General features: G+C 42.7%; 1 protein-coding gene across 15 annotated transcripts in view; it reads left to right on the forward strand.

The window, feature by feature from the left end:
* The window catches only part of SGMS1 (sphingomyelin synthase 1), a 95672-nt gene that overhangs the window by 72994 nt on the left and 5848 nt on the right, over positions 1-16830 (forward strand). For 14 of the 15 annotated variants that reach the window (XM_067299653.1, XM_013948225.2, XM_067299656.1 and 11 more), the window contains 2 exons: positions 6767-7598; positions 13601-13718. In XM_067299653.1, the coding sequence (XP_067155754.1) occupies positions 6976-7598; positions 13601-13718 (741 nt within the window). In that variant the 5' untranslated portion in view covers positions 6767-6975. Of the gene's footprint in view, positions 1-5256; positions 5373-6766; positions 7599-13600; positions 13719-16830 lie in introns of those variants that run through there. The other variant, XM_067299664.1, reaches the window with a different exon arrangement.

The raw sequence follows: 16830 nt of genomic DNA on the forward strand, positions 1-16830 counted from the left end.
GGGTAGGTTTGTGAATAGTGACAGCTGAAATGCAGAAATGAGCATCTTCCATGAAGATATCTAGATGCTTATATTTAAACTCTGGGGACTTTGAGGCTTTTTTGATCTAGCTCTGCTGTGCTGGACTTCAAAAATATTTGAAATAAAATATTTACATTGCTAATGAAATATGAAAATATGTTGTTCTAGGCTGGGTTTCTAAGGGCATAAACTCAATTTTATGTTGTTTTACATATAACTCAAGGAAGGGCAGTTTGGAGGAAGTAACTGTTGTGGTCTGGATGCTATCTAATGTATCTTCAAGAAGAAAACCAAGTATTAAAAAGTAAGACAATTGATTTAAGCCTTCAGTGCAGGGAGGCTATGTATTCATTGTAGTTTCTCTTGGTATTCTTTTTCCAAATCTGCATGGCTGGTTTTGTAAAATATGCTGGAATATGCATTTTAAAACTACATTAAGATCAGTCACAAGACTGTTCTCAGTTTCCCTAGGCAAAACTTCCCTTTTTGCTTTGATATATATATTTTTATTCTTGCTTCTACTTAGATTTCCAGAGGCTCACCACAAATCTGGCTCTCTAGCAGTGAATGACTTTTAGGCATTTAAAGGAGGCGAAACCTCCCCCTCCAAACACCTCGGCTCCATTAACCAACTTAAAAGATGGAGCGTATCTCAAGCATTTTCCTCCTTTTTACCTTTGTGTTTCCATACGTGTGCCCTACCCCATCCTCTCCCCATTTCCACATCTCGTGGAAAAATAGGATTTTTTTTTTCTTTCTGCCTGTGTTTTATCTGTTTTCCTGCTGAGGTCTTCTCTTGTCTCCGTATAAACACAACGAGGTTTGGATAGTTTTAGGAGGAAGGGAAGTATCGTCTTGTGCATTTTAGCAGCACGGCTAGCTGAGAGGTTTTGCAAGGACACCGAGATCTATTTCTAGCTCTGCCCCGTCTCTGGCTGACCCAGATCCCAAATTATAACTACACAGCCGCTCAGAATGGAGGAAAAAAAACGTGTTGGAGATGACTGCTGGAACCTCGCTGCCTTCCAAGTGGAGAACTCGGAAATGCTTAGCTACTTCTGCCTGGAAAATAGATGTTCAAGTTTTGAACACGGTTTGCCTTGTGGTGTCCATGGTGGTTTTATGGTAGTAAAGAAGGGACTTCTTAGTGGCGTGAGCGCTGTTGTAGAAGTCTTTGCTGAAGACCTGAGGGTCCTGTGGTGAAACCTGATTACCCGTGTGTAAGAAGCAATATAATTGTCTGTGACAATCTGTTAATGTCCTTGCGGGCTGAAATAGTTCAAAGGCTTTTTTTTCCCTCAAGAACAGCATTGCAAAAGTGAGTTCTTAGAAGTTAAATGTAGTTTGGTTGGTTGTTTTTCCTCCTGTGCAAATGAATTTTTTCGGGTATTATTAGTCACATCTTCCTTGCACGGAACTGAAAGTGAAAGCGTGTTTTGGGTTGAAAGGTGGGTTTCCTATGGTAGCCATTCAAAACTAATCTAATGTTGCCCCCGTTTGCATCGCAGGCATTACATTACTTTAGGACTTCTCTTAGGCATCAGGTTTGTGGCATACAATATAAAATCAGATTTACGCTTGGATTTCCCTTGCAATAGGTGGAAAGCACCCAGCTATTCCTGCCTCCAAAAACGTGGTGGCTGAGCATCTCGCGCTTGATTCAGTCTCATTCATTTGAGACGACTTCTCTTACGCTCTGCTGTCCCAAATAGTTGTTCACAAACTTAAACCAAAGCCGAGACGTCCCCGCTGCCACCCTGCACCCCGTCCCCTCCACCCCCAGCGCATTCAAAGCAGTATTTCCGTAGCTACAAAACAACAACCCAGCTTAGCAACTGTTTGGGTAAGAAGGTCGCTGGTCAGGTGAAACTTTGTCATGAATGTTTGCTGGTTTCCATAACTGCTTTGGAGAAGTAGAAAGAAGAAAGGGGAGGAAGAAAGTAGATCAAGGAGACTTAGGGCTACAAAGAAGCTGAGGAATGAGGCTTCCTTTAATCAGGTTTGGATGCAAAAGATGGCACTAAGACCTCGTGCAGAGTGTGTGTATGTATGTGTGTATATGTACAAACAACATATATATGTATTTTTGTAACAGATTTTAAGGTATTTGCTTGCAGTGTTTCTCCTCTAAAGATAAGTCGTCCAGTTCTTCTGGTTTAATGCGAGTACTTTCATTTTGAAATCCTCGGCGCTTAAATCTGATTCTGTGCATGGCTGGTAAGCAGATTCCCCTGCCTGCGGGTGGATTCTCTTTTATTTTTTTAAATCAAGCTGGGAAATATGTTTCTTTTTTTTTCTTCCCTTGGAATAATTTAGCAAAAATGGACCGCTCGGGGATTTACGTTGCGTAGAGGTGATTTTTTTCTCTTTCCGAAGCTGTGTAAGTAGCTACTCAAGGTATGTCAGACCTGCTTCACATTGCTTTTAGTCTCTCTTTTCCAACATGAGCTTTATAGTAGTAATTCCCACTGCTCTGACTTTGCATCTGTGCTGCTCTCCGTCTGGGCCTGACCTTGGAAACGCAGCTCAGCGAAACTTGTGCATCCAGCCTCAGAATTTGTGCGTACAGCACAAAACCACCTTTACTGTAACGTTTGGAAATGTCAGTGGCCTTGCGCTTCCCTGTGGTGCAGCCTCTTGCAAGGGGCAATCCATGCTGCAGGGGTAAAGCTATATCTCGAAGGGAAGGAAATAATTCCGGGTGTCTGGTCACCGAGGTGTTGGAGCATTATTGTGAATTATGAGAAAATGCCAGTGGAGGAAGCGACTGTCGCTGTGACTCAGCCCCTGTTGCTATGAACAGTTTGTGTTGTGCTGTACAAATGCAGAAGAAGAAGTCTCTACTTTCACCCAGAATATATATATAGATAGATAGATATAAAAAAAATTTGGGGAATTAACTTGGGAGTTGTTTTCTAAGGCGTTAAGACTTCCATCGTTATTGCAGCTGACTTTCTCCTCCGTACTTGTGTACACATACACATGGTCAGTCTCCATCTCTGTGTGTGTTTTTTAAGGGAGACAATTTCCTCTATTTTATCTCCAAGCTGGGCTTGTGCCTGGACCTTGCTCACTTTAACAATATTTTTGCTGATGGTTTTATCATCTGAACTTCTCTGGAGTGTTTGGGAATGATATGTGGTTTTGCTACTAAAATATATTTACTACTTTAGAAATACCAGCGAGAGGATCTGAGTATCTCCCTGCCTCCTGGTGAAGAGCTAGTTGCGGTTTCTGAAATGGCTGGTTATTTTACTGATTTCTATAGTGACTGTTGCCTTGGCAGCAAAGGTCCTCACTTGGAGAATAAAAGCAGTGTATAAACAGAAGAAAGGCAGGATTTGGTTTGAGCAAGCTGTGGTCTGGCTTTTCCTTTTACAACACTGTCCCTGCCCTTTTGTAAATATTATTGTCCCCTTTTTCCTACCTACTTCCTGCTAGGGCTTGCTTCATTCAGGCTTCAAAGTGCTTTTCTTGCAGGAACATCTTGTCTTTTAACCAAAGTGGTAGGTGCCCTCAGGTTCGGTCCTCAGACCCATCAGCAGCTAGACCGTCATCCCCTCGGAGCGATGAAGAAGAAAACAGGTCTCGATACATGAAGTTTGCTAGTGCTCTCCCTCAAATCCTTGTCTAACCTGCTGGCAGAACCTCTCTGTGGGTTATGGTGTCACAACCCTTGTGTGGGCTGACTGAAGTGGTGAAGGCACATATTTCGCTTACCAGAAGTCCCTGTCATTGAAGTGGAAAAGGATCTGAAAGTTTCGAGTTAGCGCTTTGATGGTCACTGGGGAAAAAAAAGATTGTGTAAATGTGCAAGACTTTACGGGAGTCTTTGCTGATGGTATTTTATCTTGCTCAGTCTTGTAGTGGATATTGTTAGACACTGGTTTTACACTGCGTCATTACTATTATAGTGCAATTAGTATTATTATGATAATTGCATTGTTATTTATAATTGGTTAGCAGATACTGTGTCCTTAATGAAGCAGATGCCCTACCTGCACGTCCTCTCTTTGGCTTTCATGGAGAGGAGAAGATCTGTTGTGGAAGTAATGGGGACAGCGAGGGCTGTTAGCCTCCCAAATTGCTCTGAAAGGGTCTGCAAACCTCACCTGGTCAAGCTTATAGGACTAACAGCTTGGTTATCCTTAAGAGGATGCATCCTTAAGAGGATGCAGGTGAGAGGAAGCATCGCTTTCCTCTCACCCTCCTCCCGTGAGCGTCAACTACTAAGTCTTTACAAGAGGTGCTCGATGGTGACTGACTCACTCGTGTTGTGATAACGATGGGCTGGGCTTCCCCAGATGCCGTGCTTACGCTATGAGAAATGCCATCCCTGGGAGCTGAGGCTTTCCACCTGTTAACTTGTTGCTCCTTGCCAATTAGGCTGCCGTAACGGTGTGTTCATCCGCAGAGGACAGGACCTGGATTTCAGAGAGGGATGGAAGTGTGCGAGTATGTGTGTGATGGGATTTCTCATTTTTAAAACCGTCAAAGTCCCTTAGGAGGGCTGCTTTTATGCACCACAAAAACAGGACCCAAGAGCAATCTTTGTTCCTCTCTAGGGTACCTTTTAAAGGCATTATTGACGATGAGTTTAAAAAATAAAGCCCATCCAAGCTTCTGAATTGACTGCTTTTTTTTCCCATTAGCCGTATTGCCAACTCCTGTAGTTCTACTGCAAAACACATTTGCTGCTTCTCATAAAGCTGCCAGAACAGGTATCATTGGCCTACAGTAGGATATTATGGATTTTGTGCCCATATCAAAATAGTATTTGTGGCTGACAATAGACTTTGGGTTTTCACTGCTGTGATAGTAAGCTCCACTTAGAGCTGACCTTAAGATCTCCTGGCTCATAACAACCTTATCATAAGGTAAATGACACCAGCCTCAGAAGCAGCAAGCGCCTGGACCACTCTAGTTTCAGCGAACATTAGCGTCCATTGTTTCCATTAGCGTTAGTTATGAATTTGAGGCCGAGTGGATTCGGGTGCTGTGTTTCATGGATCCTGATTTTCAGCCCAAGGACAAATGGAAAAGCGTCTGTGCGCTTTGTGAAAGAGAGATTTCCTTGAAATAGATACCGGTTTCCCGAGATGTGAATTACTGTTACATCACTTGAGACTGAAATCTTGTGGACATCATAAAGGGGATGAGGGTTTCCATCTCTTTAGTCTTCAGCAGGAGAGCGCGGCCCCGGGCATCAGCAAGCCACCCTGCCTGCTCCTGGAGCAAGGAAGCTCAAGGACAAGGTAGCCCCTAATGCACAGATTGAGGCCAGATGAGGAGCTGGATGCAAAGCGTCTTTCCAGTAACCGGTGGTGACGCCGAAGGCTCCCCGGCACGCAGTAAGATCCGGGATACATGCTTGAGTTTTGTAGTGCAGCTGTTACAAGCTCCAGTATTTTGGGTGCCCTCTAATAACGTTGTGATGACAGTGAGCACAATGGAGACTAGGGTGTTGGAGACTCAAGATACTGGACTTTGGAGAAAGTCTTGTAGGAGTTTATAATGTGGGTTAACATGCATAATTCAATTGATCCCTTTTTCCATGTTCAGCTCTGTGTAACTAAATACCAATTTGCTGAACGCAACTGGAATAATGAAGTGATCTGTAGCTAAAAAGCTTCCTCGGTACAGATAATCCCACTGAGAGAGGGAAGGGGGAAAAAAAGAGACCTATATCTTCTCTTCTGCTGTTTTAAAATAGCACTGATATTCACAAGGAAGAATATTTATCTTCATCCCTGTTTGCTCTATGTACGTAAATACGTGTGCGTGCATAGGCTATGCAACCAGTCGGAAGCGATGCTGCTTGCTTCCTCTGGCCAGGGCACAAGGTGAATCTCAAAAATACCTTCAGTCCTTCGTTCAGAGCTTTTCTTTTATTAATCATGAGAGTTTTTTATTGGCGTTCTCTGCCGCAGGGTCGCTGCCTCACGCTGAGGCATTTGCTGCTGATGTCCTGAAGTGCAGTGGGAGGCTCTGCTGAGCAACATCTGTGCATGTCTAAAGTTTTCCTGTAATTTTTGTATTTTTAGGTAACCAGCTTTTGTAAGCTTGCTATTTCTGTAATTAATTGAATGTAGAAATTTGCTATCTGGTTCTTTTTTTGGTATCACTTTCTTTTTTTTTTTTCCTACAGTTTCATTTTATAGCTGACCACAGGCTTTTATTTGAATTGCAATGGTATAACATGGAAGCAATAAAATTTATCTTGAAATGAGGCTAAACATCTGCTAGAGTTCTGTAAACCTAAATGCTTTGGTTTATTATCAGGACAGCCTGTTTGGGCCTCCACATTGGCTTTTACTTCACCCAGAAAGCATAGCTTTGCTTATATACATCATTTTTGTGTGCTGCTGATCTCTAGAAAAGCGTTCGGGCTGGTATGTAAGATTTTTTTGCTGTGCAAAACGAAAGCCAAGCTGTTACCGCTCAATAATTAGGTGCAATGCATTCAGCTCATACACCGGAGTGGAGCTGCAGGGATGGGGAAGAAGGTTTGCAACATTAATAACATTAAACTCTTGCTCTGTAGATCCTTGAATCCATTAGTCTTATTATTGTAAGGAGTTTGGGTACCGCTTAAGGACCAGAATGGCGTAGCAATGGAGAGATACAGATACAGAACAGGAAGGATCCCTTCAACAGCTGTTGAAGTAATGTGAATTTTGAAGTAATGTGTGCTAAAGGCTGTCTTAATAATCGGCTTGTTGTTTTTTTTCTTTTTCCTCACTAGAAAGAAGAATGCAAGCACGAATATGAAGTGAAGCGTTTCCTATGCTTTCCCCAGCGTGCGGATGTTCGAGACAGGGACTCATCGTCGGGCAAACAGGTTCCTCTGACAAGATGAAAAAGCCACGGAGGAGCTTGCTGCTGCCCTGGTGTCACAGCGGCTGCTGCCCGGTTTAAAATCCATGCCAGACTGTGCCCGGGTTGCCTGACGTGATGAAAGAAGTGGTGTTCTGGTCGCCCGAGGAGGTGACGAATTGGCTAACGGAGAATGCCATGCCTGAGTATTGCGAGCCGCTGAAGAGCTTCACCGGGCAGGATTTGATCAATCTAACGGAGGAGGATTTTCAGAAGTCACCTCTGTCGCGGGTGTCTTCCGACAGCGGGCAGCGGCTCTTGCACATGATTGAGACGCTGAAAATGGCTCACCACATCGAGGCTCACAAAAACGGGCACGTCAACGGGCACATCCGTGTCGGCACAAGCGACACCGCGCGTGAAAATGGCTTCAGCAGCAAAATGAAACTGAACGGGATGCCAAATGGGTATAAGAAGGAGATGATAAAGATCCCCATGCCAGAGCCGGAGCGCTCGCAGTATCCCATGGAATGGGGGAAGACTTTCCTGGCTTTTATTTATGCACTTTTTTGTTTCGTCTTTACCACGGTGACTATCTCAGTCGTTCACGAACGAGTGCCTCCCAAGGAGGTGCAGCCTCCCCTACCAGATGCATTTTTTGATCGCTTTGATCGGGTGCAATGGGCCTTTTCTATTTGTGAAATCAACGGCATGATCCTTGTAGGACTGTGGTTTGTTCAGTGGCTGCTCTTAAAATACAAGTAAGTAAGACTGTTTGAAAACTGAGGGCTGAGTTACACTTGTGATGGCTTTTGGGGGCTTGGATACTGGTTTACACGTTCACATCCAAGTAAAACGGTGCTTCTTGTGATCTCCCTCGTTTTGGTATCCCAAATTGAAATAGATACTACACCCTGGGCTCTGCAATTTGTGTGTTTTGCTAAGGCAGAATGGGAAAGAAGTTCAGTTCAACTGCTGCATGAGAAACTAATAGCTGTGGACTTGTTTGCCTGCAGAACTGAGCCCTGTTTAGCCACAAAAACCCGTGAATGTTCTTAACTCAGTTGACTGTCCGGTCTGTACATAGTGAGCACAGTTCATGCTGGTGTAACTTATCAGCTGCTAACTGACTTGAGATACATTTAGTGTCTCTGTATAGGCTTAATATAAAGATCTAATGTACAGTTATAATACTTGGGGAAAAAAAAAATCGACAGGCTGTGGTTTAGTCCTTGCAGTCATTTAGTCCTTGCACCCAAGCAGCTTTGAGTGGAAAGATTTGAAGTATACTTTCTGCTTGACATGAGATGGGACAGGCGCTGACAAACACAGAGTATGGTTCTGTCAAAAGCTAATCATAAAATAAGTAAAAATGCAGCTATGCAGTGAGTTTAGAGGGTCTCAGGGCTGTCTGGGTACCTGCTTTCACTCAGTCAAAATGGCAAAGTAGAGTTTGCCCGCCAGTGGAAGTCCCCTACCTCATCTTCTGCCAAGCAGATGTGCGTGTGGATGCTTAATTTAGTGTATCTGATGTGCTGCAAATCCCCACCTCAGGCTGCCTTGCGGTGAGTGATCTGATATAAAATCTGCTGCTGCCAAGACTCAATGACTGAAGTATTCAAAGTCGAGTGGCTTTAAGCAGTATGAGACAAGTAGCATGTCTTCTTTCCTTTCAGAGAACAGGCACAAGTGTACTTCCAAGCCAGAAGCATGCTATTAAATGTCTAGAGCTGGTCTGGAAAAGAGGGGTTGGAATAGTATTCACCAACTTCCGGAGGTACAGTCGGCTTGAAAAGAGAGAATTGCTAAGCTCTGGCAGGATAAACTTGTGCAACGCAGTTGTGGATTTCTATACGAATCTGTCAAATAAATAATCCACGCGATGCTGTGAACTTTTCATTCCTGAGAGCTAAATGGAACATCCTGGAGAGTTGGTTTTTGCTCCACGTGTTCTCAGTAATGCATTTCTGATGAGCACTTCCCATGCAGCAGGGTAAATTTATCTATGAAAAAGAAAAAAAAAAACAACATTATTTTATGAAATATAAAGGTCATTAATACATAAAGTGAGCGCTGGAAAAATAAATCAGTTCTGAGACGATGGTTTTATCATCTTTCCTATTGCTTTATACTAGTTGATGTATTTTATTAGCTGAAATTTTAAAACCATTGTACACTTTTATGGAGGTTGCACTCCTTAAAGGCAGGTTTCTAGAATGGTTAAGTTATTCCATCATTTATTTTTATTGTAGGACTCAAACTGTGAAATTGATTTTTATTTATTTATTTATTGTGTACACACATGCATAGGAGGAGGAAATTACTCTGGCTTGGCCTCTTGTTTTGTTTAGGGCTATAGGCTTCAGTATTAGACTCCTATGTCAGTAGCTGCAGCGCTGAGTGGTTCCTGTCCCCACTGCTCCAACTTGCCTGTGGTGAACTAGAGGGAATATTAACTTACTTGGCCTCTCTGAGCATAAATAAATGTTTTTTTTAAGACCAAGGGAGGTATCCAGAGAAGGTGACATGGGATCACTTTCAAAAATGGAATGTCAGGTTAACAAGGCAGTACGAGGGATCCAAACACCCTGTGATGGAGCTGAGCAGGGTCTTCAAATGTATTATAGCAGCATCCATAAAGTCCTTGGAGATCTCAAAGCAGTGAGAGATGGGTTGACTTGACAACAAAGAATTTGGCATCACTGATAGATGTAGAGATTCCCCCCCATCGCTGTGCTTTGACATGTTCTTTCTTACTTGCTTCAGGAGGAGACCTCTTTCTGGTGTAAGTGAAAGATGTTAGAGAGGCTTATCCATGGCTTTCAATTCCCAATATCAGCCCTGGAATAGCTGTTCTGTACTGGTCAGTCTGTGTACTGGTCACATAATGCTCTTGCGACCTTTCTTCTTGCTTATCAATGAACAGGGCTATCATCTATGGTTAGATCCCCGACCATTTGTTGCTTTTTCTCAGTGGGCTTCCCAATCCAAACTGAGATGTTTCCAGCAGGAATAGGAAACATGGACAGTGGAGGCCCCAAGAAACTCCTCGGAGGTGTGGTCGTGACGCCAAGATTTGTGGTGTGGGAAATAACTTTTAAAGCCTTCCTAAACTGGATTGGTGAGACTCTGATCGTGAATGTGTTTGCAAGAGCAAGGTTTTAGAAGCTGCTACCTCTTGTGTGTGACAGCATGGGTCAGATCCATCTTGCTGTTTTTAGTACAGGTTCAATAATGGGGGGAAGCGGACAGATGTTAGATATTCTTCATCTTCAGGACACGGATAGAAAAGGACCATCAGAAGGTTTTGAGCCTTACATCTGTCTAAGTCTGGTAGCCCTGTAAGAAGCAGAAAGGGAAAAATGGGAGAGGTGTTCACTAGAACAAGAACTCAGGGCTGTGACTTATTTGTGGCTTTGGATGGTGAATGACTAAGTGTTATGAAAAAGTAGAATCACTTTTGTGTCATGGGGGTTATCACCTCCCTTTGAAACTAATGCAAGAATAAAGAGAGTAAACGAGGCCAGCTGGACTTCCCTCACTTTTCTAACCTCTGATGGCTTTGGGATGGTCCATTCAAGATGTGAAGATAAGAAGTGAAGCTGGGTGATTGCTGGCCAGGGTGAAACCATCTCCTAGCCTAGTCGGATGACAGAGATACTGTTCACAGATGTCTCCAAGTGAAAGTTCATGATCACTGATGAACCAGAAACATTGCGTCTGAGCTGAACTGTAACCAGTGGCTGGGTTGAGCCTTCAGTGAAAGCAGGCTGCTTCCTGATTTCAGACTTTTTGAAATACTTTTCTTTGCCCAGCAGTGAAACGTCTATTGCTTGTCATATCAGATATGCTATTTAGCAATAATCTGATTTCACCCAATCTTAGCCTGCTATTCTCAGAAGTGGTGACGGATGATAGAGGTGTGCGTCATTCACGTTGCTGATCCCTAAGGCCTTCGTTGTCTCACCACTTAGTCCAGGGATTGCATGGTGATGTTGAATAGGACCTACCTGTTTTCTGTGACGTTTCAAAGTTGTGGTCTAAACAGAAGAGGGTGTTGGGTGTGTCTGTCCACAAAAGGACCTCACAAACAACGGTACGATGTTTCCCTTGACCCCTGTTGAGTTGAGCCTGGAAGAGTTTTGTTCTGTGCTGAACGTTTCAGGGGGATCCAGAAGTGTACGAATGCCTCTCTTCATTTGTTGTTGCTCTGTTAGTTCTACCAGAGCAATTTCACTCACGTCCTGTGCAATCTAGACTGTAGATAGTTTAAGGTTATCTTCGGTAAGAGAATAAGGTTTATGTCCTACCTGCTCTGCGAGCTTCCTCAAGACTGAAAGCTTCAGTGCTCAGCAGTTGGCTGGATGTGATGCAAGGAGAAAGGTTCCCACTTTCTTTGGTGCTTTTGTTTTCCACGTGAAGCACTGTCCGTGGCATTTGCGGTAGGTTGAGTTGGTTGGTTTAGAAAGGAGGAGCAGGGTGGGTGTGCGGGTCTTGGTTGGAGCATCCTTTGGGCCGGCTGAGCCTTTTTCACGCGGGAACGTAGGGAACTTGAGGAATTCAGGCAAGCTGCTGATCTGCGAGTACTGCTGATGCGCAGCGAAGTTTTCTGGGAAGCATTCCCAGATGTTTTTGGAGAAATACGGTGGTGGTTCTTGGCCGCGCTTGACGTTTGATTCAGCCTGCACGCTCACGGGATTGAAAAAACCCCACCGAACCTGTTAGGTGAGGACTGGATAGTGGTTATAAAGCCTGGTAGGTTGCCCTGGCCAGTAAGAAGCTTTGAGGACGTAACTGTTAGCTGAGATTGTGTGGCGATGTTGAATGGGACCTCATAATTTCAAGAAAAAAATCCTATTTTGAACTGAAAATTTGTGGCTTTTTACATCTTTATATATTACCATACAGACAGCACTTTGACACAGACTTTTCTAAGCTAAGTACACCAAGTACAACCAAGTAGTTCTGTAGGTTATGTTAATAAAAAGTGGCTGAAATGTTCAGTGCTAGCTAAAACACTACTGCTCCTTAGGTGTGGTGCTTCTCAATCTTTAATCCCCAACTCCTCTGTTGTCTTTTACAGCAGGTTATAAAGAGAAGCAACTTCATATATGGTTATAAAAGCCAGGCGCAGGTGTGAAATCTTTAATGGCTCACCCTTCCAGCAGAAAAATTTCCCATATGAAAAACAGATGAAAACCACTTCCCCAGGGGCATAGTGCCTTCAACTCCTACGTTTCAGTTCATGGAGCTACACTAATAAAGCATGATTTTTTTTTAATTCCCAGTTGTGTCCCTGTTTGCCCTGGGAAGGAGGAAGAAAAAAACTAAAAAAAACCCTGCTGTGTTTCAATAGTCGTGAGCACTCTGAAGTGTAACAAAATATATTTACACCATTCGTATGCTTCACTGTAATATTTGAAGCTTTTCTGATAAATTAAGACACCCAAAGCTGGTATTGATCCAGTGCTGCAAAGTCATCCTCCCATAAGAATGGGAGCACGACGATTTAATAACCCTGTCAAAAGCTATTAAAAAAGAAGGCCAGTTCTGAGCTTCAAAAGAGCTTCGGCTTGGTCGAGGCTGTTGGAAATACTACTTTTTTTAGAAGCGAAAGTTTCAAAATAGCAACAAATGGATGCCAGGAGTTGTACCCTTTGATGGTAGGGTAATCCTTGTATGTCCAAATGATCATTATTTGTGAATAATGATGCTTTAAAATCGAACAAAACCGACAGGATTCGTAACCACCAGGACGCGGTCGCTTAAATTCGTGAACGGTTGTAATTGGATCTGCCCTTGCTTTGGTAATGCTCTCGCGTTGCAGCGACTCTCTTTACTGAAAGCTAGGCAAACCCGGATAAACAGAGCTCCCATCCTGACAGATGGACGTGCCAGGAAATGTTTCATTGCTGTATTTTTTTCTTTCGGTACGTAGCAGGGAAACTCGGTTTTGGGGCTGGCTGTCATTGCTGAGTTGAAGTCGAAGCTTGTGCAGTTGCTGGTTTTGCAAAACTCTGCTTTGCGGTACCCCAAACTTGTATCGGGCCTCTCAACCTATTTCAGTGATTTATTGGCAGCCCTGAATGGACAAATCTGCTTGAAACTATGGCAGTGGCTTCCCATGAAAACGTCATGTTCTGCATCTAACGCAGCTCTAAACTGGTGTTTCTGAAGTTTCAATGCTGATGTGACTTATTTGCTTTTTTAAAAGCTATTCAAGAAAGATATGCTCATTGGAAAGAGGAGCCACTGTTCATTTCTGCTGAAGTTTTCTATAGAAGTAGTGTTTGTTCTCATTTGGGTCCTATAGAGCTATTGCTTCTAAAACAGCCTTTCGTAATTAATAAATGTGTGTTTTATCTTATAATGAAAATATTGTAACTTTATCTCCTTCCTTTAATACAAAATTAGTGACCGTTCTAAGCTAACTGAGGGGTGTGGGCCGTGAAATCCCTTCTGGTGTCTTCAACGCTAAATTTGCACAGACTCTCGTGATATAATCATTAAGCTTCCTGGAATCAACTTCATGAGTAATCTTAGTTGAGTTCTTTGTGCGTTTCTGACCTGCAAAGCGTGGGAAAATTTGTCAAGTAATTTGGTGTTCTTAGGTGTAAACTGATACACATGAATACATCAGAAGTCCTGAGTTTCTAAAGCACCCATAAGAGAAAAGTTACTAGCTCATGTGTTTTATTTACTTCTGTATATTTTGTTTGCATTGAATGACCTCTTTTTTTTTTTTTTTTTTTTTTCCTTCTAGGTCTATTATTAGCAGAAGATTCTTCTGTATAGTTGGCACACTATACCTATATCGGTGTATTACAATGTATGTAACTACACTCCCAGTACCAGGCATGCATTTCAACTGCTCTCCGAAGGTAAACTGCTTGCTGCCATTCCGTACTGTAATCTGAATGTTCTTCTGTTGTCTCACCGTTGCCAAAAGCTCCGAGCAGCACTTTCACAATAATTGTTACTAATTTCAAAATATCAATGGGGCATGACGGGGGCGTCCTTCTGCAGATCATCTGCTTTGCCTCTTGGTTGAGGTGTTGATTGCTTTTAGGCAGTGCAAACGCTCCCACCCATTTTGAAGGCCTGATCTATGCAATTTCTGTAGCATTTTTGTGTGACCACCTCTTTTCCGTCTCCACCAAACCAGCCTGAAGCAGTGCAGCCTACGGAGATGCCATATGGGACTTCATTTATTTCTAAACAATTCAGCGTGTTAAATCAGAGTATGATTTGTATTTGAAAATGACCCAGAAAGACTTTCCTTTCAGACCAGTTCAGCGTGAAGCTTTTTGTCCCCTTTGTTGCTGTTTGCCCCTCAGAGGTTAAAGCTTGGCATCTTCATCCAGTCTCTAGACCTGACTTGATCTCCCATGAGAAACCCTATCGCAGTTCCCCTGTGTCCTGCAGGTCGGTCTGAGGAGCGTGCATTGCACTCACGAGGTGTGCCTGCATATATATATATTTTTTTTGGAATGATGTCAGGGCAAGAACTTGCCACCTCCTCACCTAACAAGCAGTGACTCCTGTTTGTCGCACCCATAAAATGGGCTTGTGAAAGCCATCGCTGAAATAAAGTCACTAAGGCAGAGATGGTTTAGGCAAGACCCTTTTAGTCACTGTTGAATGGTAATTCATGTGGTCAGGACGGGGATGGGATGGGGACAGCGTTCTTACATCCGTCTCATGTAACTCAAGCATTTGTGTAAGCTCCTTGCTGTAATGTGCTGTTTGCGGTGGGGAAATGCAATTTGATCCTGACTAGAACGTATGTGATACGACACAGTGTGCCTATACTTGATGCAAGCGCGCTTTCTCCACTGCAGTTCATCTCCTGGCCCCTCCTGGGATTATCTGCGCTAACGTGATTTAAGCAGGAGAGCAAAAACAAGCAATTTCCATGAAACATCTATTGCACACGTAGCCCATAGGCTTTGTGTGCACAGTCAGAGGTTAGATGACTGGTAGCAAAAGCATTAAATCAAACTCCTGATTTGGTTTGATATATGTACTGGCGCTGTTTTGATGAGTAGTGCTGGAACATATAAATCTGCAGTGCAAACAGAGTTGCAATGCTTCAGTTCCTAGGGGAAATGGAGCCAGCAAATGCTTGACAATTTGGAGCGTTTGCCAAGCCACATGTGGCTTCTTAAGAGACTTAAGTCTTTTGTAAGGAGAAGCGAGTGGGAGGGAAATCAACATTGTATTTGATCAGTCGGCCATTATGAAATTAAAAAAACCCAGCACAGATATTTATGAACCTAAATGAGTTAATCTGCAGTTTTGGGATATTTACAGTGTTGGCACGTTGGCCTCATTACTCAAAGTAAAGGCAAGCCTACGTTGCCCTCTTCTATTTCCGTGATAAGTTTCTGCTACTAATAATAGCAAGTTTTTTTTTTTTTCTCGAAAGATATAAATATATTGGTGGGAAAAAATAGCTTCTCATCACCTTATTGAACTATATATTATTCTAAAGAGTGGGCATTTGGGAGCAATTTAATGTTTGAGAAGGAACTGTTAGCAAGAAATATTTAATTACTGCAAAGGAGACCACATAGATCTGTCCAAAAAGTACAATTCATGTTACTTAATTAAGAATAAGCTTTAAAAGAAAGGAATAACGTGCCTATAATGACTGGCCGGGTGATCTTTGTTTCCTTCTTACCGTTAAATGGTTCCTGTGGATTGTAAAACTTCTTAAAATGAGCTAAAGCGGCAGCAGGGATGTAGCTGAGGGCATTGATCCATTAGTTCTTCTTTCAGCTCAAACAATGTCTGGCTTCCTTTTGGGTCCAGGAGGTGCTTGATACGTCCCAGTTGTGCTTGTCCTACAGTGCCCAATTTTTTTTTTTGGTGGATCCATCTAATGCGCGGGCTCGTGTTAGAGCTGGGAGCAGCGAGAGCAAGGTCCACGAGCATCAGAGAGGAGGCAGAGGAGAGTTGTCCCAAGGAGGACTCCAGTTTGGCTTTCCGAAGGCTTTCCAAAAGGCAAATTGGGGTCCTTCAAATATCCAAATTGGAGGTAGTCTGGATCAACCCCATCAGGTGTTCAGGAAGGTCCCTATTGCTCATGGGGACTGTTGGAATTAAAGCCAGTCTGCTCACGTGTGTGTTTGGCGCCATGCTTGTGGAAATGCTATTTGAGCTTCTTTTCAAATGCAAAGTGGAAAGAATTTCTTCTTTTTTTAAATTTTTTTAAAGACTTTCCAAGGTGGTGGAGGGGGGTCTTAGAGTTTTGGGTAAGACATTCTCTCTTGTGCGTTAAATCTGGGTTTAGGCAGCTGGACGTGTGGATTGGGTAGCTCACCCGCTTTTCTGTTGGATTATCATCTGTAGGGTCTGCACTGTTATGAGCTGAATTTAATTAAGCTTCATTTATTTAGAGTGTGTTGCTTCTCTAACAGAAGGGAAAAACAGATGTTTAGAGAACATGAAAAAGAATTCTAATTATAACTGGAAATATTTTTAATTACTATTTTTGTGGAGTTGGGTTTTTTTTGAGACTGATATTCTAGAATTGGGAGAAAAGCAGATTTATTTTTCTGACCTTCACTGTATATCCGTGGCTTATAAAAACATCCCTCAATACAAAGATATAATGAATAATAATAAAAAAAAGTCTGAGCCCATTACCTCTTCTTGAAGATTCCTACTAAAATCATCCTGCTGCACTGCCACAAACATTAGCAAAGGCTGCCAGCAAAAACCTCTGCGAAAAATTATGCCTTTAAATGGCACCAGCAGTAAGTACTTAGAAATACCAGAGAAAACAATTTTTGCTCTGCTACCTGTTCTTCTATAACCATAGCACTCTGCGTGTAGCTGTTGACAGTATTTTGATACCGTTGGAACCACTTTTTTAATTTGGTACCACACTGAAAAGATAGCATGTTTATTACTGCAACTAAGAGTTTACACATATGTACATATGTACCAACATGCACATACATCTATGCACATACATTTGTTTAAATA

Source organism: Apteryx mantelli, chromosome 7, assembly GCF_036417845.1.
Source record: "Apteryx mantelli isolate bAptMan1 chromosome 7, bAptMan1.hap1, whole genome shotgun sequence".
Classification (NCBI taxonomy): Eukaryota; Metazoa; Chordata; class Aves; order Apterygiformes; family Apterygidae; genus Apteryx; species Apteryx mantelli.